At 42.2% G+C, this 23,340-nt stretch overlaps 1 protein-coding gene across 1 annotated transcript in view; it reads right to left on the bottom strand.

Moving 5' to 3' along the window:
- Positions 1-22,905, bottom strand: part of LOC139739695 (protein ELYS-like) — a 57,626-nt gene extending 34,721 nt beyond the window's left edge. The window contains exons 1-8 of the mRNA XM_071650305.1: positions 22,854-22,905; positions 11,329-11,498; positions 9,546-9,799; positions 8,068-8,341; positions 4,753-4,933; positions 3,572-3,700; positions 2,042-2,126; positions 525-690 (exon numbers count right to left, since the gene is read on the bottom strand). Coding sequence (XP_071506406.1) covers positions 525-690; positions 2,042-2,126; positions 3,572-3,700; positions 4,753-4,933; positions 8,068-8,341; positions 9,546-9,799; positions 11,329-11,449 — 1,210 coding nt within the window. The 5' untranslated portion in view covers positions 11,450-11,498; positions 22,854-22,905. The remainder of the gene's footprint in view (positions 1-524; positions 691-2,041; positions 2,127-3,571; positions 3,701-4,752; positions 4,934-8,067; positions 8,342-9,545; positions 9,800-11,328; positions 11,499-22,853) is intronic.
- Positions 22,906-23,340: the final 435 nt, after the last annotated feature.

The raw sequence follows: 23,340 nt of genomic DNA, 5'->3' as shown, positions 1-23,340 counted from the left end.
GGTGTTTTCGGAATCTGAATTAATCTAACTTGACAATATTCTCTGTTACCCTCTGAGGACCTACATCATAAATATTAATTGATATTGTGTAGAATCGGTTTGTTGGCAGGAATGACAGGATTAGTGTAGCCTATCTAATTAATCTGTAATCAAACCATTGTTTCTGCACATTACTTTTGAACAGTCCCAAAACCAACACATTTGACTTTGCCTCATGCGTAATACTGTATATGCTGTTATTTTCGCGAAAAGATATTTTCGCGAATGAGAAAGTCACAGACATTTTCGCGAGATGTTGTTTTCGCGAATTGACACCGAAGCCTTCATAAGCGCACTATTACCTTAGCACATGGTGGCATTTTCGCCTGTTGTTTAATTTGCGGTCCAACTGTGATTCACGAAATTTGCAAAAAATTAAACCCTCGCAAAAATAACGACTTATACAGTATCTGGCGGATAATTCTTACCAAAGCCCTGTGTAATAAGCATTATTTGTGTATCGTATCACTTGAATTCTGCCCCACCTTCTTCTTCTGAGGTGGAGTCATCTAAAAGCTTGCTGCCAGCCAGAAGCGCCCTCTCCAGCGTGTAGCAAGCCAGCAGCCGGCTGCCCCATGAATTCTCGTCACTGCCGTCCAGGGGGTCAAAGGTCAGGCAGTGCTCAAAGCGACAGCTGCAGTCATTAAGGTCCTGTGTGACATTGGACATTGAGGGCAGTGCAACAGACGAGACTCAAAAGTACAACAAGATGCTATGAACACCACTTAAGTGTTTCTTCATTTTCATACACTCATAAATTTTATGCACACACGAAACTACAATGATTGATCCATCCAATTTCAAGAGCTTGCCAGAGCTTTTCAACTCACACAAATCAACCTTGGGGTAAAAGAAGTACAAGGACTACAAATCATAAGGACAATACAGTATGGGTTTCGATGGACTTGGAACCAGCCAGAGGTACACTGCGTACAAACGAGATATTCAACCACTGCTGCTGACAGCATGTGAGTCCAATTTCCCCCCACTCCTGAATCCACTTAATAAATCCTGCAGAAAACTCATGAATATCAACATTCTTCTTCTTTTCATATGGCACCACATGATAATTTTTGAAAAAATAAGAAATAAATTTTCCTCCCCCCCAAAAAAAAAAGATCAACAAAATCAAATCTAACCGAAACACATTAACATGCACAGCTGCCAAACTCTGCAGCTCAAAAAACATACTGATGCGCTGCAAAAATACATTTTGAATGCAAAAATGGGCAAACTGCACATATCAGGCATGCAAAACCATCTTTCTTTCTTTTCTTATACATTTTCCATTTGTTATATATTGGTTAAACAAAAGGTGAAATTGCACATATCAAGCATGCTAAATCATTTTCTTCTTATTTTCCATTTAAAAACATATCTTCTCATTTCAATGAAAAATACTTAAAATCAGAATACCATCTTTACAAGCTCTGCAAATAGTTTAATTTACAAGAAATGATGTTGTGTACGCAGTTAATTGAGTATCACATTCAGTCTCAGACCCGTTTATTCTGCCAGACTGGCCCACAATGCAGTACTAAGGCCTGCAATTTGTGCATTTAACACACCAACGATTTGGGGCTGGCCTAAATGAGAACATTTCGATATTTCGTCGTTATGGCACTCTCCCTGTAAACAAATAATTTAGCAGATGTGGTGTGCAAAATTGGCAGGCAGCGCATGACGTAAGTACATGCACAGATATAATAATATGACGTCATCATTCGGTGTGATCCCGTAACAAATTTGGTACTACTTTTGGGCCCCCACGCGTTTACATCACAAAGTAGGCTGGTTCAAGACTACTTCAAGAGGTTGTCCAAAAGATGACTGAATTTCTGGTATCTCAACTGGACCCGCATGCATTTACACACACACACACACACACACACACACACACACACACACACACAAATTAGGCTAGCCTCAATACTGAAATTTTCATGGTGTAACAGAGGTCTCAGTTTGATGCCATTGGAGTGACATGTCAATATCTCCTTACCTTGAAGACGTGTCCGTGTCCAGGATGATGCGTCTTGCTCTCGTAGGCCAATTGAAAGAGATGGATGTCTGTAAGGATTTCTTCTCTGTCAAGGGCAAGAATGCATACACACAAAAATAGAAAAGTGACAATACCAGCATTTACCACTTTAACTGAGGACAGATGTCTTGTAAAGGTCTTTGGGTTGAACGTGTCGAGGCAAAGCCGGTGATATTTTGGGTGGTATTTACAAAATGCAACTCAAAGCTCAACTTAGGACTCGTGCCCCAAGGTGTTTGCGACCTTTGGGATTTGTTTTTTGTTTTTCAGAAAAGAATCTTGTGAAACTACATGCAGATACAAGTCAGGCAGACACTTTTCCACTCATGGCAATTAGTAGATAACTAAATCATAACTTGTAATCTAGTATTTACGAAACTCGGAGGTCCAACTTAGAACTCATTCCACGCATGTTTAGAATCATTCTTCAGGATAAAATCTTGTGAAAGGAAGTCAGGCAGACACTACTCCATACATGGCAATTAGCAGATAACTTGTAACCTTTTTCATTCATTCATTCATTCATTCATTCATTCATTTATTCATTCATTCATTTATTCATTTATTTTTTCTATTTTGAACAGAAAGATATAAATAGTTTACATCTTCGCAGTGACACCACTCCTTGACATGGATGAACTATAAGTCCATGAATCTTGTGGCAGGATTTCAAAGAGAACATATCTTAATACTGTTCCTAAAAGAATTCATGGATCAAAGAACAGATGGTTCATATTCAGTCCATATCATAGTCACGGCACAAAGTGATGTTACAACATATGCAGAACGCATTCACAGAAAACGTACAATAACAAGTTTAAAGGGATAGTACAGTATTGGTGGAGATGAGAATTGGGCTTACTTTTTGCAAGATACCACGAGAAAACGCTTATGAAATAGTACAGAGCATACCATTTTAAGAGGAATTCAAAGTTTATTTGATGAAAATTGGGTTTGGAATGACTGAAACATCCAAAAACAAAGTAAAACAAAGCAATCGTAATAAAGTGTGGGTCCCACACTTTATTAGAATCGCTGTGTTTTGGATATCTCAGCCATTTCAAAACCAATTTTCATCATATAAATGTTGAATTCCTCATGGAATTACATGCTCTTTCATATTTCATAAGAGGTTTCTCATTATCTCACCAAAAAATGTTAGAAACCTGAAATTACGTCTCAACCAAAACTATACAATCCCTTTAATAGTAGCAGCAGTAATGATAATTACAATAAAAAGGATGATCTTCATCTCCATCACCATCATAATTATTACATTTCTAATATAGTTACTTATGAAACAGAACAATGACTAACGAATTCACATTATTCAAAATATATTAATTGGCACATAGTAAATTTAAATTTCACATTTAAAAAAAAATGCAAACGTGAACATCCTGTTTGTTTAGTCTTCTGTGATATCCTATAATATTTTCACACAAACAAATATTAATCTGACAGAAGTCAAAACTCGTTATCTTTTCTTACCTGGCATCGTCGGGCTGGGGGCATCGGGCCACCCATAGGTAGCAGAAGTTTTGTGGGTCGTCCTCTGGTTCCTGGTAGGCAAAGTGGGTGACAATAGGGGATGGCTCTCGGCTCAGGGGCCCGCTGAATCTGGGGAGGGGACGACAAGTTGGGTTTACATTGAGCTGGCGCAAATTAAAAGTTTGCTAGCTTTGATGATAAGGGAGCCTCAAGGGACTTGAACTACAAAATAAGGTCTGTGTGAACATTCTCATAGAAAGCTGAGATAACAAGTTATGATTGACACTCCTAGCCATAAGGTTTCTTGCAGTTATATCAGGATAGCCATGTGATAATAACACCACCTACTGAGCATCAAAATTATGGATGAGCTTCCCTTTGAATCCTAGGGCCCTGCCAACCCCCACCCCCCCCCCAAAAAAAAATAAAATAAATACTAATAACTATACATAACCCTGGGTCACAAGGCACATGTGGGTAAATTCTCTTGCACGAGACTCTATTGTTGATGGATATTGAACCCCACATTTTTTTTTTAATACATAGGTTAACTCTTTATGTGCCATGGTGGAAATCCCCTGTGTGCCACGTTATTCTGAGACATCAACGCTGTTATGCTTTGAAAAGTACATTCTGTTTTTCAAATCGATGTCACTTTTACATTTCTGTTAAAACCTGGACATGTAGCAAGCAAAGTTGTAGAGAAAATGCCAAGCCTTGCTTTGACGCAAATTGTGTGACAAATTTATGATTGTTTTTCTTTCAAATGACCAGTAACTACATTACTGTAAATGCATGCTTTTGCACACAAAACAGTGACAGAAACTTAGAATTTACACGCAAATCCAGCAGGGGACACTGCTTATCGGTCAATCCTTACATAAAATGCTAGCTATATGTGAGAGGAGCGAAATCGCGACAAACATTTTCATTGTACTGCGGCATTTGGCGACCTATCGATCGGTTTTGGCAGGTTTGTGCGTTTGAGCAGAATATGCGAAGTTGGCACGCCGTCGACTGAGTCGGGCGTGCGAACGTGGTACACATAGAGTTAAAAGCATTCCAACTATAAAACAGCACTGCCTAGTTTTTTCCTAGCAATCCAGTAAATAACTATACAGTGGTGTGTATGCTGTTTACAGTGCTGTATTCTAACAGTGAGTAAGGTAAATGGGGCTTACTCCAATGAGGCGTCCCACAGCCGCCAGAGCTGAAAACAGCCAAAGCTGAAGCCGACGGCCAGTGAGCCGATCTGGGGGATGTAAGCCAGTGAGGTCACCGAGACGTCACCGATGGGGAACGACTTGAAGACGGAGCCATCTGGCTTGCAGTAGTTGAAGTAGTAGTAGCTGAACGTGTCACCTGTGAACGTAGCGATGACACAAAGAATCATCAATGTAAGTTAAAATCTCTGCATCTCTGTACTGCATCAAAATGGAATGCGTCAAAATTATGGCCACTCTTCCAACTTGTCTTGCAGTGTTTCTGATTCTCCTTGAATCTCTTCCTGGATTTTTTTTTTTTTAACCTTCAGACTCCCAGAATGCAGTGGATATATCTCACTGGATTACCCATTCAGCAGATGAGAAATTGAAACATGCCATTCTGACAATCAGGTGATTGTTAAGATTGACAATTTTTGTTTTCCATCTCACAGTAGCCTGAAAGCATGACATGAAATCATCCCTTTAATGCTTGCTGTTACAAGTTTGTTTGTCTTTGCTTTTTTTTTTCTTTCTCTTTCAATTCTCGCGTTTCATACCATCTGTACTGAGATGAAATTTCAAAATCAGCTCTGATGGGTCTCTGCATGGTACTGAAGTTTGGAGAAATTGGGAGCACATTGGCTTGTACAATATTCACAACCTTGCGCCCTCAAATTCAGTTTTTCAATCTTCTCTCCTTTCCATCATTCCAAGAAAAGTTTCTTGGGGTCAAATTCACCCAAAACTAAGAGCTCCTTTCCTCTGAACAGAGTGCAATTTATCTTGGCAGAAACACTAAAAGCATTTTTCCTCTAAAGAAATAACTGCCAAAGAGACCCAGAGGGGTGACTGGAGGTGGCTAATTGCCAAAGTGAATATTATCATACTCAGTGACTTTAAGAAAAATAAAAACTGTTTCAGCTTCCTCTTCCCTACCCTTTGTTTTCTCTGGTTACACTGTACTTCCCTGACAATGTGCCAAGTGAAAACAATTAAGTAAAGTGTTTTTCCTTGATACTGATTTTCAGTTCATTACTTTTTACCATTCTTGTCATGGAAGCTCTATTGTGAAATTCTTATCCTGTAAAGTTTACCTTGTATAACCTTAAAGTATCACACGTGTAGGGGGAAAGTGAGAGGAACTATTTTATAATGCAATACAAATTAAGCAATAGACAGAGAGAGTTACACATACATTGTAGTTAGTGTAATCTCTTCACACACAAAAAAAAAGAACAGCAGGATGAGTACTAACCACAACACTGCAAATGTTAATGTAAGATAGAAAAAAAGGAATAAACACAAAAACAAAACACTTAATGGGTGAAACCATTCAAGGGAATGAAAACTCAAAGAAACAAACGAACAGAAAGAAAGAGAAGAGAGGGGCAATTTAACAGCAGCATGCACTCAATTAGGATGCCTCTGTCTTCGCATGCGATCTCTATATTCTGTCATGGTATGACGTATGGTCTTTCACGAAGTGAAAGTTTCATTGTGAAGATCAGTGACTTTGATCAATGACATTGAGGAATGACCTTGTAACCCTCTTAGCCAGAAGGTATAATTTCCAATTTCCCTGCATCACCACAAATGACACAATAAGTTGACTTTCCAAGTGAAAGCGTAAGTAGGCTGGACGACAAAATTCACAACTGAATACAGTGAACTTTAATCTTCCAGCTCTAAACTTTTAAATGATTACTTTTTTTGACTCATTAGTAGCCTTCATGCTAAGTAACACTTCCACTGGACATTCCTAGCAGTAGTTATACAATGTAGCTCAATAATGGCATCTTTTAGCCAAAGCTCAATGACCTTTGACAGGGCTCGACATTAGCAGATGTCCAGTGGCCCGGGCAATGAGGCTTCTATAAAATTGATGTTCGGCCACTAAATTTCCCAGAAGGTTATCTCTTGGTGGCCTGATTGAGCAACTAAGATTCAAAGTGGATTATTAGTTTTCATTTTATTTGGGGCCACAAAAATTTCACATTCAAAGCTTTTAGTGGCCGTAATGGGCCACCAGAGAGAGAGAGAAAAAAAAAGTAGTTTTTGAGACCTGCCCCAGGGGTTTTTGTCCAAACTCATGATGACACATCAAGTTGTCAGGTGTGTATTGTCCAGGTCAAACAATCATGAAGTATCCACCATTTTTTTTCTTCTTCTTCTTCAAACCATATGAATGACATCTGGGGTAAATGAACAGATGGACAGAGGGACAACCAAAATCGCATAATGCCTCTAGCATCCTTCAGGATAGAGGCATTAAAGAGAAAGGGGAAAAAACAACAACAACAGAACAAAACAGAAAGAAAGAGTGCCCATGGCAACCAGGAAGACTTGACTCACCAGAATAGACAGGCAGGGGAACCTCTGTGGAGCATGCACACATGCACATGACAACAAAACATTGTTCTTAGGTCAAAAACTACTTAAATATATCAGTCAAGCTATTATTTTAGCAACCACCGCAATTTTCAGCACTCTGCTTCAAAGAAGATGACTTCTCAATGGATCTCTGGCTAAACTGTCATTCTTTCCTGCACTGGCCCCGCACGTCTGACCCATACAAAGTGAAATTCATGTGTGCAGTGAAATGCCTACAAACATATTGTCAGCACCCAGTACATGCATGAATGATCCATAATGAAGTTGTATTCTGCTGCTAAGAAACAATGAATATTCATTTGGCAAGTGTTTTGTGATATATCTAAGGTACAAGCAAATCAAGAATTGTGTGGTTTTTCATTTGTCTTTTGAGGCTACTTTTATATTTGGTCTTATGCTGAAATGACTAATCAGCAAATAATATCGCACAAACACCATATAATTGCTCAAACCAACTTGGAAGTGGAGTTGTCAGTGGAGTTAAACAAGTTAAACAGTGACTGTTTCAATTCAACTGGGCAAAAATCTACTTGGCATATATGTCTGTGAGAGATTTGTGACTGTTTTAGGAAACTTTCTGATATTCCATAACTTCCTCATTTTATGTCAAAGTTTATCGAAACTTCCACTATTCTGTTTGACCGATTTTACTCTCTTTTTCTTTAAATCAAAGTCAGGCTGAACATGGAGTGGTGTTCCCCTTTAACCCTTCATGTGCTGTAAGCGGTGATTGGCTCAGAAAGGCCCATAGCATTGTACAGACTGTCCAAAAGTCCCTGGCACAGAAAGGGTTAACCCTATGGGTACTTTGAGTGCTGATTAGCACAAAAATCTCCATAGCTTTGTACACACTGTCCAAAGTCCCTGGCAGAGAAAGGGTTAAACATCTGGGTGCCTTACCATTTAGATCAAGACAGAGGTGTTCTCCCCTTGCTGCTGCTTTCAGACGCCTCTGACGCATGTTCGGCTCGCCCCTCGTCACCGTCTGAACGTGGCGGGCCTGGGGCGGTTCCAGAAACTCCACCCCCTCGTCCAGCTTCATGTCCAGGAGGTAGACGTGGCCCCCTCTGGTTCCCACGGCGACGATGCCAAAGAACTTGCGCAGCTCCTCGCTCAGGGCAAAGTTGGGCGACTCCGTGCCCCCCGCAGAGGTGACAGGCTCGATAGAGGTTACCTAGGGTGAAAAGAGGAATGGTTGCCAAACACCTGATAACTGGATCTGATATTTTTCTTTCTTCTTGGTTTGATTTTGCAATAATCTATACTGATTTTAGCACATTAAATTATGTGACCCATCGCTTACAAAAGCAATTTTCTATAAAGCATTTTTGAAAGGTGGCATAAGATTACTAACCAATATAGTTCTATCCCTGCAGATTTCATCCCAGGACACAAAAAACAATTTTGTGTGTGTGTGTCTACAGTACCGATCAACCTCAAGATTCATTATCAAATTAATATCATCCCATGAAGTTTACATAATGAGTACAGTTTTTGAAAGTGTCACATACTGTATACGCCGAATATTTCGCGAGGTTTTTATTTTCGCGAATTTCGCGAGTCAGCTGCTATTTGCGAAACTAAAGACACGAGAAAATATTGACACAATGCCAATATGTCTCCATTCAGTACACGACTCCACGATTGCGAATTTAACTACTCGCAAGATATATGGCGTATACAGTATATCGTCGCTGGGGTGACAAGACCTTGTATCTAAAATTTTGGTGAATATGACTTTTTTGGATTAATGGTCAAATACTCGGTTAAGTGATGTCCTGTCCAAATCCTAACTGTCAAACCCCCAAAATGAAGCCACCACGGTATGTCAAAGGAAAGGCTATCCCATTCGCTATAGTGCTTTGGCCGCCATGTTTTTTTGGCTCTCCTGAACATTTGACATTTTGTAGATACGAGCTCTTGTCGCCCCAGCGACGATATGTATTATAGATGTCACAGATGACAAATTCTTTCTCTACTACATGTTTCTCAGCATTCCATTTTGCGTACCAGCCTCATTCACTGTGAGATATATCTACAACGCAAGCATCACTTGACAAATAAAAGCATCATCCTGTATGATCTAAACCTGCTTCCTCACGGATTGCAGCTTCATGCCTCAATGACTAATCTGAGGTGATGTGCCGAAGCACGGAACAATGAAATTCTCATCACGAGTAGAGAAGACTGCACTGCAAGTCAACTCTACAAATGCTGTAACTCTAAGCCAAATATACAAATGTACCTACGAAGTTCACACAGCCAGTTTCAACACAGCGATGCTTTAATGCCATAATATATTCGATAAAAAAAGTGTATTATTGGCACAAAACCTATCAAATTGTAGGCACCATTTGCAAGGAAGTTTGGGTTCCTACCGCTTGGGGAAATGTTGCTACAGTGAGGAGCTTGGAGGAGTGGGGGTGGAATCGGCAAACCATCCCCTTGTCTGACGCCGTCTGAAGTCCGACAAGCAGCTGAAACGAGCCCCTGCATGTGTAATCTTTGACACACTTGATGATGGATGAAGAGCCCCCAACCTGGCTGAAGTTGAACGATGAGAGACGGTTGCCCGTCTTGGTGCAAACAATGTCGAGGGCGCTGTCCGTTGCAACCCATCCATAGCTGCCATCTGACATGGGGCAATAAGAAACAAACAAACACACACACACACACACACATACACACAAAGAGGCGAAAGGCATGTGTTATAGTGTGCATACAAGTGTATACAGTACATGAAATTCCTGCACTCTGTCAGGTTGCGAGAGAAAAGATAATACACAAATTGTACATGTACCCCGTATACACCTTGCTTGACTTAATCAACACCGTATACAAAAACACAATATGCACCTGACACACAACTTACACATGTACATGCATACTAATGCAATGTCAAAAAGAGGACCTCACATAATGCTTCCAATTTCAGTGCAGTCGTGAGTGATTACACATTGCTCTGCTCATGCAATTGATAGGTCTATATGCCACATACTAAATATATATATATTTTTCAATTCTAGGGACAAATGTACACCATCTTCAATCTGTATCTCATTCATTCGTACCATAATACAGTGTACATGTACGTGTACTATTGCTGGCGTACACATGTTTATGAGGCTTGTGTGCTATCAAATTCTGTTCAAGATCAAAAGGCAGGTTAAGTTTTTCAAGCATGGGGGATATCTTTTTTGAAATCTTATCAAGAAAGCTCTTGCCACTTCTAAAGCAGATTTCAGTTCTGAAATAAAACAAAACTTCCGCCTCTTCAACCATCTCACCTTCTGAAAGGCCTTTCATATTTAGCAGTTGATGCCTATGAGCTCCACTACACAATTGCTCTGATATGTCAGATATATTCATTACATTTCAGAATTGAAGGTGACAAGAATGGTTCTACTGCTTCAAAAAACAGCAGTAAGTGTGATATAATATATAATACAATATATAATATATAATATATAATATATAATATATAATATATGATATAATACATAATATATAATATATAATATATAATATATAATATATAATATATCTAATATATCTAATATAAATGTTTCCATTTTTCGCGGTTTGACATCACCAAGACCCAATTACCACTGATGATGTACCCATCCCGGAATCTTTGCAAGAAAGGGATTTCTCAATCATCTTTATAATTTGCTCTCTCCTATTTAAAGAAATAATCTATAGAAGATGTACTTGGCTTTGCAAAGAAACAAAACCTTTTTTTAATTGCAATGCACTATGCGAGCATGATTCAGCAAATGATGTTGCTCAACAGGAGTCATTTTTACAATATCCCCATGTTCATGTCACTTGTCACTTGGGTAATATTCATAATATCACATGCGCACTCTTTCTACACACATTCCCTCCAATGTGTACTTCACGATTTAGCAGTAGTTGTATACACCATACATTTCGCATGTCGGGACTTTCCAACAATTTCACAAGTGGCAAAATTTGCGATCATTGATTACAGTAATGAAGGGAGACATAACATGTGCATGTTGCACTTGTCAAGGTCAGAGTAAATACTTTCCCGAGTTGTCAAATTTGTGAATGGCATCCACTTGCCAAATTCGCAAAAATAAAAACCTTGCAAAATATACAGTGTATACAGTATATTGTTGTGGATTGAAGTTGTACCTTTGTTGAAGCCACCAAGTATACTGACATCTCCAGCCTTGTTCGATAGCGCCCCCAGCTCGGAAGAGACGATTCCAAGTGGCCCCGACAACGAGTGGGGATCAATTATACAGGTCTCCATCGCCCGTCCTGCCTGCTCACACAGACATTCGATCTACAGTGGGATTGCACTGACAACACAGGTAAAACATATCTATGCATATCAAAGGTGTATAAGTGTACATGTACATTTGTAAAAACTGTTCTTTTGTATCATAGACCATCATACCTTGGTACTATAGAGCTAGTAGAACTAGATGTGCTGTGTGTTCTAAATTGCAAACAGCTCGTTTACAGTAGAGCTTCTGTATGTACAGTATGCATGAATGATGAGTTTTGGGGTCTTTTGTATACCCGTTTCTATTTTCACTGAATATTACCTTCTCCTGCTTCTAGCACTCAACAATTCTTGTAAATAACTGGTACTTGATGTTTGGGACCCCTCTTATAATGGAATGTAAATGGAGAATCTTTTATCCTATAAACTGGTTGTTGTTTTTTTCAAGACAATCAGTATAAGTTTGCCTCAGAAACACAGTTACACTCACCATTAAAGGTACTGTTTACCATTGGGAGCAGTGATTTTAAAAATGTTCGAGTTATCACATTTGATGAATTTGTGTAGGTCAGTTGTGTCACAAAACATCCTACCATTTAAAATTTTCCAATAAAGCCTAAAATGTCAGGAGATATCTCTATTTTTCTCACTATTATAACTGTAGATGCTTTATTCTAGGAACTATTTTATCATAACTTCACATTTTTGTATATCTAACTAACACTGATTATACTGATTAACATTTTACATTGTTTGTTTACATTGGTTGTCTATAGATCCATGGCATAGCTCACATTTTAGAACTATTTAGATGCACTAAAGCTGGGTTTTTGTTTCATCTGCAAGTGGTGTAAATGTCTATAACTTTTAAGTGCGAGACTCAGGCCCGAGAGTCTTTCTCATGCTAACTTACCTGACAAGCTTTTTCTCACACCTCACATGAAAGAAAAAACAAACAAGCAAACAAACAAACAAAAACTTAAAAATGCATGGATCTCCAACCACATTTCTGTTTGAACCAGAATGAGCCAAAATTTATCTAATCTAGAATTCATGCATCAGATCCTACAATCTGCATTTCAGGTTGTATGAAGTGCCCCACCGAGTCATTTGTTGAGGTGTTGTGACTGAGTGGATAAGAGCACAAGTCTCTGAATCACATGAGTGTGATTTAGGTTCGTGAGTTAGAGCCCCATGAAGCCAGACACGTTTTCCCTTCAGCAAGCAAGGCACTTTATCTACATTGTTGCTCTCCACCCAGGAGTACACTAAATGGGTACCCGTTAGGATGAGAATGTTAATGTTGGTTTATCAGCATGCGCGCGCCTGTAAAATGGCGACTGGCTGGAATCCTCCAGCTCTTCGGGGAGTGGAGAGTGAGCACAGTCAGTGTTGGGCGGGAATTTATATAATGTATCCAGACACCGGGTTAATAATAGTATGAACTGTAGATATGGGTAAACTCGGCCTAGCTGGTAAACTTGGCCACTTGTAATGTACGTGCTGGGGGCCGAGTTTTACCCGCTAGGCCGAGTTTACCCATAACTACGTGTACAGTAAGCGCTTTTGAGCACTCTGCAGAGTAGATAAATATTAGAACCGCTAGCGCAATATTATAATTATTACTTCACTCCTTCGCCAATGATAATCATTTTGTTTCTGTTCACTGATCTAGTCACTGACCACCACCATCATGCAGTAGATCCTAGACCTAACCTGTTAGACATTAATACGACACTTAGCTGACTGAAAATACACAAGAGTGAAGCTCTTTTATCTCACTGAAAAACTGTCATGCGAAGCACATGCATTTTCTTCTTCTTCTCGAGTCACTACGCGTACGCAGAATGGAACATTAGATTCTTCCAATCCAATGTTGGATGCACTGCCTGGCACAGGGCGTTAGAGCTGCCAGATCCTCTTTTGTGCAAGACTCTGGTAGAAGTGGACAGATAAGGAGATGTTGCATAGTCTGCTCCTCTCCACACAGGCAGGTGGTGTCGTCATTCTCACTATACTAATACTCCCACTTTGCTAGGTTAGATTTGCAGCGGCCGACAGCACTTCTTAGGCGATTGCAGCAAGACCAGAAATGCCATGCCTCACTGGCACCCGATGGTGTAGTTTCCTTAGTCACTGTCTAGTATAGTCCTACTAGCACGACTAGTAGAATCTAAGTAACCTTAAGGTCCAATCTGGAGTAGGTTAGCCTACTGTACTGTAGGGTTGGACCTACTACTCATCGACCGCCTAATGTTTATTTGCTTGATAAGAATATTTAACACTGAAATTCACATAAAAAACTTGACCTACGTGATTGAGAAAATCCAGCTCTATCAAATGCCGTTGTTCCCTTTTCGATTCGAAGTTTCAGTGCAAAAATATCGCCGACGAACTTGCGTTGCCTCGTTTCAGCTCCCCACGGTAATGCTCGTTATTAGGATCGACCGCTGTTTTTGCATTGACAATGCACGCAAACCGAGTTGTATTGAACACCGTGTTGTACAAAGCTTTTTAGAAGCCTTTTAGAAACTTCCATAGACATTACATTGATCTCATTACGATTCGGTGAAAATATTCATTCAAAATTTTGTCCTTGATTAAAACCATTAATGAACAGTGAATTATCGTGTTTTCCCACACCATCCTCATCTACATTCAAAGCCAATCCATTTTTATGTGCTTTGCGCGCAGACAGAAGTGCGTAGACAGTGTTTAGTGCGCGAATTATATGCGGTCGGAAGGTGGTCGATATGTAGTAGGGCTACCCTGCTAGTCGAGATCTAACTATATACAGCCCAGTCGCTGTACATAGGTACGTCGCGACGTTAACTGAAAGATCGGTTTGTATCTGTCCGTCGGGGAATGTTCCACGGAGACTGCGTCTGGCTTCACGGATCCCCTCCGTATACAGACCGAAGTCAATCATTCCGGCTCCTGTGTGGAGCATCGCGCACAGATCAAACGTTACGATAAACCAAATTTCAGACAGCTTTTTTACATTCAAACAAGTTTGACATGACATGACACATTATGCAGCAACATTTGGGGTTAATTTCTCACATTGTGCAATCGAAATACTCACAGTAACTCGGTTATAATGCAGAAATTTTATCCATATCGCAACATCGCCGTTCGCTAGCCGTAAGTCGCCATTTTGAATCTGTAAACCAATCACATGCGAGGTACATGTTTTAGTTTAAAAAAACACGTAGAAACTACCTCGCATGTGATTGGCTAATAGATTCATACCCTTGTGGTACTGTATGTTTCTGCAGTTTGAACGTGACGACGCGACGGGCTGGTTGATGTGTGTTTTACGTTGAAAATTCTACCGAAATGTTGGATTATTCATTAATCTGGTGAGTGTAATGTATTCTTGAATAGTTGATTTCACTATACAAGCTTAAATTTGCCGACCTAGGGCCGTGAATTAGACGCAATCGAGAAGGGTGAGGTACCTCACCCAATTTTCCATAGATACAGTGGTTAAGAATATCCACACAGCAATGGGTACTGGTACCTTCCGTCTGTCTACAGAGGACAGCGTTAATGGCAAAATATAAGAGTCCTCCGGACAGACGGATCTTTCTGTCTAGTCGCGACGTATCTAGCTATGTAGGGTTGGACCTACTACTCATCGACCGCCTAATGTTTATTTGCTTGATAAGAATATTTAACACTGAAATTCACGTAAAAAACTTGACCTACGTGATTGAGAAAATCCAGCTCTATCAAATGCCGTTGTTCCCTTTTCGATTCGAAGTTTCAGTGCAAAAATATCGCCGACGAACTTGCGTGGCCTCGTTTCAGCTCCCCGCGGTAAATCGCGTTATTAGGATCGACCGCTGTTTTTTCATTGACGATGCACGCAAACCGAGTTGTATTGAACACCATGTTGTACGAAGCTTTTTAGAAGCCTTTTAGAAACTTCCATAGACATTACATTGTGCTGTCACTACGATTTGGTGAAAATATTCATTCAAAATTTTGTCCACGATTAAAACCATTAATGAACGGTGAATTATTGTGTTTTCCCACACCATCCTCATCTACATTCAAAGCCAATCCATTTTTATTCGCTTTGCGCGCAGAGAAGTGCATACTTAGTGTTCAGTGCGCGAATTATACGCGGTCAGTGTAAAAGAAGGTGTACGATATGTAGTAAATTAGGGCTACCTAGCCCCGGAGACCGGAGACTGTGTGTGTGGCGGCTGTCGCAGTTAAGGGCTACCATACAGCGACGCGACTGGGCTGACTAGTAGGTCTATAGGTGCAGAGACTCCAACTCTCCCGTTTTCGACGGGAGATCTCCCGCCGAAAGCCCATTTTTGCACAATCTCCCGTTCTCCCGTTTGAGATTTGATTTCTCCCGCCCTGGCTCTGTGTCTCCCGGTGGAAAGGATTTCTTACTTATTTCTATAGTATTGTTGTAGTAACGGTAGTACTTACCGGCACTACTGGTGAGTTGCAACTGTAACTTGTCTTGTAGCTCAGTCAGTATGTCTTTCAATCAGGTTCCAGGTCACAACTGAGGGATGCGCGTACAGGCAATCCCTTTTATACCTCCCCTGTGTAGACAGGGGGGTTAGGGTGAAACCGCTAGGGGGCGCTACTACTACATTCCCCCCCGTTTTATAAAACAAGGGGCATAATAGGAAAAAAAAACAGCCCCGGCCAAAATAAAGACCTAACTATAACCCCCAAATCCCGCACAACCGGGGATCTCGCAGAGCCCCACCCATGGGAATGCACAATCTGACCAGCCCTCGGGGGTCTGCCGAGGGCAGTTCAGCGGGCCACCGCCTAGGTCACTCATGTACTGAGTGGAGGTGCAAGGGACCGTTGATGTTGGGAGGGAGTAAAGACCCTATAGCCCCAACTAGCATTAAAAACAACACCTTAAAATAGGGGAAGCACCCCTCTCATGGGATGACCCAAGTCCCAAAATATACGACTGTTCCTATTACAAGAAACACCAATATACAAATAAAAACCGCCAAAGAAAGCATTCTTAAAACAAATACGTGCATGGAATGCAACAGAAGCTTAATTGACGAACCATAACAAATATGTTGTTTTGGCCACCGAAACTCTCATAAAACTTTAATACATGACCAAAATAAATTAAACAATTCCCTAGCCTGCATTTGTTTTAAAAAATAAAACTGATAAACCGAAAATCCTACAAAATCCTATACAAACTATACTTTATCCTTGCGTGGGGGTCTGATCCTCCCATTAGGTTATAAAACTAATATCTAGTGGTGGCAGCCACCACTCTCTTTACAGGTATTGGGCTGTATCAGCTCCAAACAGGCATGGGCGTACTTCTTACACCCCAGAAAGGTGATGGGATCTTCCTCATTGCCTTTTAAACATACTCCTCCCTAGTGTCCTAACCACCAGGGAAGCTACTCGCCCAGCATACTGGGGAGCTACGCAGGGTAAACCCCTACCTGGAAGGTGTGATAAATCCACCTTCCACAATCACAGGAGAAAGCATAGAGGTGGTTTGTTACACCTCTGTTAACACCTTACAGGGGGGGTGGCCCTGATATCTATGCCTATCCCATCCCTTTCACCTTACTGCATAAGTAGCGTGGGATACCGCCAAGCATATCCTGGGTAAGCTTAATCCCAAGATCTTTCTCTGGCTGGTGTATCACACCAGTAATCCTCTTCAAGGTGTTTGGAGGGATGATTGCGCGTTTCAACAAGCACACGCAAGAAGCTCGTCCATATGGTGACTGTTCACCATGCATCATTGGGATGCGAACATTCCCAATTTCTAGCCGTGAATGTTGTATGTGCAGTATAATTCTATACTTACGGAGGAGATCTAACCCCAACAGCATTTCATCTTCGATAGGGGCCACACAAACCTCCGTCAAGAACTCACAACCCCCTAGCTTGATCCGAATGGGGTCTACAATCATACCTGGCATCCTCAAATCACGGCCATCTGCGGAAATAAACACATCCCTGATCTTTTGTGGACAAGGTTGTAACTTTTCATACATCTTTTGGGATATGATTGATATTTCCGCCGCAGTGTCCACCACTGCCTTAAGAGAATGGTTACCTACCTTTACAGGTACTGCAAACAAGGGAGTTGATCTCACCTTGCATACAGCCACCTCATCTAGGGGTGTTTGAGGGTCCAACTCCCTCAAGGGACTCACCCCAAAGGATTTATCTCCATCTCTTGACTGACCTGTATTTCCTTTCTGACTAGAGGGTGCATCGCCTACCTGGTTTACTCCCTCTCTGTCTGGTGACAATATAGGAAATACTGGGATAAATTCAGGCTGGCTACTGCCATCCTCATCTCCAGCACTGTACTGGATATCAGTGGAAGGTTGGCCCTCACTTGTGCAGGTCGGAGCAGGGCCTAATCCTCCGACCCCGAGGAGTTTGACTCCTCGGTTTTCCTGAGTGGCACCTTCTTGTTGTTAGGTCTGGACATATTTGGGCAGTTCCTTTCAACATGCCCTTCCTTTCCACAGTGGACGCAAAGGGGTTGCTGTCCTGGAGAGTTTGGAGCTCCCCCAGAATTACGGGGGTTCTGTCTCTCCATTTGTTGATTCAACTGTTTTCCTAAGGAGGCCAAGTTGTCTAGCTTCCTTCCCATGGATCCCAGTATGTTTTCCATGGATGCTAGGCGATCCAACCTCTTACTCAGTCGCTCAACAGAGCCTTCTAAATTTGATAATCGGCGCTCCATTGTGGGCAAAGGTTGGCCATTTCGTGTACCTTCTTGACCTGAATGGAAGGGGGCATTTTCCACCCTACAGTCCTGGGCTTCTCCCTCATCTTCTGGGTTGAGGGCCATGGTCTTGACTTGGCGTGGCCTGCCATACACTGCTATACGGGAGTGTTGATACCACCGTAAGGCTTCCACTGCGTCGTCTACATTCAGGGGGTGTCGGTCAAGGGCATACCACCCTGCCTCCTTGTCAGTACACCCCTGGCATAGACGGAGTACCAGCTGTTGCTGCACCGCTCTCTCTGGGAGTTCTGGAAACGCGCGGCTTCCCAGTTCGTTCAAACGATCTGCCCATTCGCACAGAGATTCCTCCGCGCTTTGACGGGCAGTGCTGAACTCTAATTGCGCTGCCTCCGCTAGCTCCTGACGATCAAACCGTTTTGCAAAGCGATACATGACTTCGCAATATTTCAACTCCGGTTCGCGACTCATCAGAAGCTCAAAGAAATTGCTCGCCTTCCCCAACAGGCACCAGCATAATTGATCTAAACGCTGGTCCGGGCTCCAGTTTCTCGCATTCGCGAATGCCTCAAATTTGCGGTAAAACGCCCTCCAATTACCTGTTCCATCGTAGATAACAGTCTTTGGGAGGGGTTGGTAGCTCCAGTGGTCAGACAAGTCCGTTCCCTGCCTACCCTCGGAGAAGTCAGAAAACTCACTCCTCCTGACGGGGCTAGGATGGCGCGCCTCCTGCCTACCCCACTGGGCCTCCCTATGATCCCACCTCGCTGTACGCGAGTGTGCACGTTCCTTTGGTACGGAGTGAGCATTCTCTGCATTCCCACTCCTCCCCCTAGGGGTACCGCATCGCTGAAACCCTCGTCCCACTCCTTCACCCTCGCATTCTTGGGAGTCGGAGGCCGAGTTGTCGTAGCCAACACCACCTTCGCGTGACTTCCCATAACAGATATCTTGTGGGACCCGACGCTGCACGGAATGGCGACTATTCACTGCGGCGCGCGCCTGACCGACCTGGGAAGAAGTGGTCTTCCCTGGCTGTCCCTCCCCGAGGGGAGGATATACATCATAAGGGTATGGGGAAGTCCCCCGAGACTGGACTCCTCCCCTTGATGTCTCAATGGGATCAGCAGTCGCAGTGTCTGAAGGTAAGGACTCTTCAGGCTCTAACTGCGGACAGAACACAAAGTTCGGGATGAGATCCTCGATCCCTGGGATGTCAGAGGACTCCAACAAGTCCTGAGTGACATTTCCATGCTCATTCCGGAGCTTCAAAATGTCATTGACTTGGATTAATGACAATCCAAGACGTACAAACTCACTACGGGATAAATAATTAATGGGCATCGCCATGACTAGCACCCATGCAAACAACCTATTCACTCAACGAATATGTTTAAAACAGGTACCAATAACTAAACTAAATCAACATATACTAATGAAGAAAAGACCTTGAACATATACTCACTGGTACTGACCAATGATATACCAATTACCACAATCTGTAATTATCATAATCCGCGACACATCATTTGACACACAAACTATTACTCACTTTAGTTTTTACTACTCAAACACTCCCAAAATACTACTCAAAACAAACACCAGATACAATTGTAAACATATGTGGCTACTAATTACGAACCTAAAATGGGAAATTACAATTCGTTTCTATTGCCTGATGTCACTTAAAAAATAATCACAGCTGTTCAGGTCTCACTCCTCCCTTATCACAAAAATAGGGAGGTCACAGTGACAACTCAACTTGGGTAAGACTCAGACCGAGTCTAGGACCCACAAATATAAAACCAGAATAGAATATGACAATGCTAAAGAAATAAATCTGTGCTTGCAAGAAAACAAATATCAAGATGAAAACACAATCTCTTTACGCTAGATAGTTACCGTACAAACACAAAACAGAAGCAAAACAATCAGTCACAATTAACTTTACCACCAGTACCAGTGAAAAGGACAACACGCAATCTCTGTATCATATGCGACACACCCGACGCACAGCAGCAATACAGCACACGTCATATATAAGCAGTAGAAACTACAAATAGATGTAGGCCCAAGTCAAATGTGGTTACGGATACAGAACTATTTTCGTATCTGCAAAACAATCCAAAATGACAGTAACAGCATGAAGGTTTATACACTACAGATACTCAAACAAGTAGTAATAATCTATAGTCCAAACAAACAAATCAAAAGTTAACGGAGTAATGTATCAGATACAGTATACTCACCGGAATGATGTCCTTCAGCACCGCAAAATGATGCAGAATGAATGAGCCAAATTGTAGCACCAGTCAGGCAAAGGACAGTCACACAAACAATTAAAAATTATTGTATAAACGGTTGCAATTCCGCACAGCAAAAGGGAAAATGCAATCCAGTCCTCCTAAGTAAGGGAGAAAATAATGACAGGCCCTCCTCACCAAGAGGAGTGAATGATGCCCACCAACTTCCTCCCTCCTTCCCAATCGAAAAGAAGGACGTAGCACTCCCTCTCGTAGGGGGGGGGGGGGGGGGTACCTCCCACAACAGGTGGGGAAATGCACAGACTTCCGCTGCCACTAACTAATCGCGGGGCAAAGTACTCCCGCGAAAATAGAAAAACACGAACGTTCCACGAGTAAAGCAGCTTACAGAGAGGCGAGCACTGGAAAGGGCGGAATAGAGGTAGCAAGGAAAGTCAGAATGACAGTAGAAAATGAAAATGTCGACGCAACAAACAAAGAAAGAATGAGCGCGACAATAGAAAACGCGATCGAGAAAGAAATGAGATCGCGCCTCGAATCTCGCAGGTTGCGAAAAGTAGGAGAGCGCGACAGAGAAAACACGAAGAAAGAACACGAATAGCCGCTCTATACGAATATACACTGAAAGGGGAACGCGATGCCAGAGAGGTCCAGCACAACAGGCGCGCAGCTCACCGCAGGGAAATACCCTCCCTCCTTACACACGATGGACGTGGAGAACTGTGCACGCCAGAGCCTGAACACACTGGAAGCTTTGACGGAATGGCTAGCGAGTGCAGTGAATACACACCGCACACACGAGCTATCCGGCAACGCTATCGCGCGAAATATCAGGCAAGTTAAAACTCGCCTGAACTGGGACACACAGGTATACACAGGGATACAACACGCAACGAATACAGTGATATCACGCAACGAATGGGGCAAGGGAGGTCCACCTACCCAAGCCACCGAGACACACGTGTGGAACGAAACACGTGAAACAAATATGACAAATGTAGATCTAGCACGCAGACGACCACCACGCAAATACACGTAACGCGTATACAGGGCTAGACCGAGATCTAGACCTGGACCACGTTTAAAAAGAAAAACGCACCACGCAAACAATGACAATCGCACTCACAAGCTGAAATCACGCCGAAGAATAATTTCAGCAAACACCATCGACAATCAAACTAACAAACGAAACACGCTTGCAGCTAGAACAATCAGAAAAGATGATATTTCAATGAATTTGGAGCTCCCTGAATACAGGTGGGCCTGGTCTAGTGCAAGATGTTACAAATCACGCACTGTCACTCAAACAATCAACACACTCCTCCTCCCCAACAAGCAAAATTACCAATGAAAACGATTACACCAAGACAAGTAGACAAAACAAGCACAAAACGAGTTACACTACAGGAACAATCGACAAACGTGGACACCGCCAAGCTCCCTCGCGCTGCCAAGAGCTCTCGCCTCGGCTCCGTCGCATGTGCTCCACCCTTCGCGTATCGGTGCGGTATAGGAGTGCAACGCCTGTTGGCGAAAATAATAGCGGCAGCGGAGTCAGCTTAAATTGCGGCTCTATGTCCACGAAAACAATGGCACAGGAAGTAGGACAATTGTCCGTGACGCCACTGTTGTAGTAACGGTAGTACTTACCGGCACTACTGGTGAGTTGCAACTGTAACTTGTCTTGTAGCTCAGTCAGTATGTCTTTCAATCAGGTTCCAGGTCACAACTGAGGGATGCGCGTACAGGCAATCCCTTTTATACCTCCCCTGTGTAGACAGGGGGGTTAGGGTGAAACCGCTAGGGGGCGCTACTACTACAGTATGTTGAAAAAAAAATAAACCTGGCTTAGATAGGACCAGAGAACATCTAGAATCCTAGGAACTTCGCGCTTCGCACACATCAACTTGGAGTCTCCCGTTTGCTAGGGGTTTCGGGCGGGAGAATCTCCAGATCAGAAGGTGCTTGGGGTTGGAGTCTCTGTAGGTGTCTAGACCTAGTCTAGTTAGTCGAGATCGAGACTATACCTATTTGCCCATGAGATCATACGTCTAGAGGATCAGTATTAGTTTTACGTAAATTTACTACACAGCCTGGCTAACGAGGTCTTTTCTACAACTTCGAATTCTACAGACATACAGGTCTAACGTCGTTACCTACACCCCAAACATTACGTTTATAGAATCTAGTCGTTGCTACAAGCGCAAGCTGGACAATCTGCAGTTCGTCTATCCAACATATGTACGAAGGTATGGGACCACAGCTTTATCTCTCGTCAAGTGGGATTTCCCATGAAGCGGAGCTTATTTAGGTACAACGAAAAACTGTTTCATTTAATGTACAGTCATATCAGCGGTAAATTAAACAAGTGCAGAATTTTAGTTGGGAAAATTGGGTGTAAACTTCATCAATATGGCGTGATAATGTCACTTACGTGGAAAGAACTCCGTGTCTCGCAAATTTCGCGGCACGCATTGATCGCCGTGTGGTCGAATGGAAATGGAAGATTAACTAAACTGAGCATGCGTAGTATAATAGAGAGGAGGCGCACCATGTACCAATACCACTGGAGCTGTACCAAAGAGGTTGCAAAACTCGAGAGCTGAATACTAGTACATAGGTCCTATTCCAATCAGAAATACTTACAAGAGAAGATTTACTTGGCACATGATAGCTAACAAACAGTGATTTACATGATAAGGAGGGCATCATATTCTGAGAAGTTACACAGAACTATTCATGAAGAACTATACATGTGCGAAGAATCCTTATCCTAAAATATTTCATGACATCATCTTACCCTGATACTAGACAATTTGACTTTCTCACTTCCCCCATTTGTATAACGCCAAATATTTGATGATGTGGACATTTTCACAAAATCCGCGCTCCACTCAAAATAAGGGCTGAGATGGGGATTC

The sequence above is a fragment of the Diadema antillarum genome, unplaced genomic scaffold (assembly GCF_040938485.1).
Source record: "Diadema antillarum isolate AM-2024a unplaced genomic scaffold, OU_Dant_1.0 seq00000810_RagTag, whole genome shotgun sequence".
Lineage (NCBI taxonomy): Eukaryota > Metazoa > Echinodermata > Echinoidea > Diadematoida > Diadematidae > Diadema > Diadema antillarum.
Note: the sequence above shows the minus strand (reverse complement) of the source record. Positions and strands in the feature narration are given on the sequence as shown.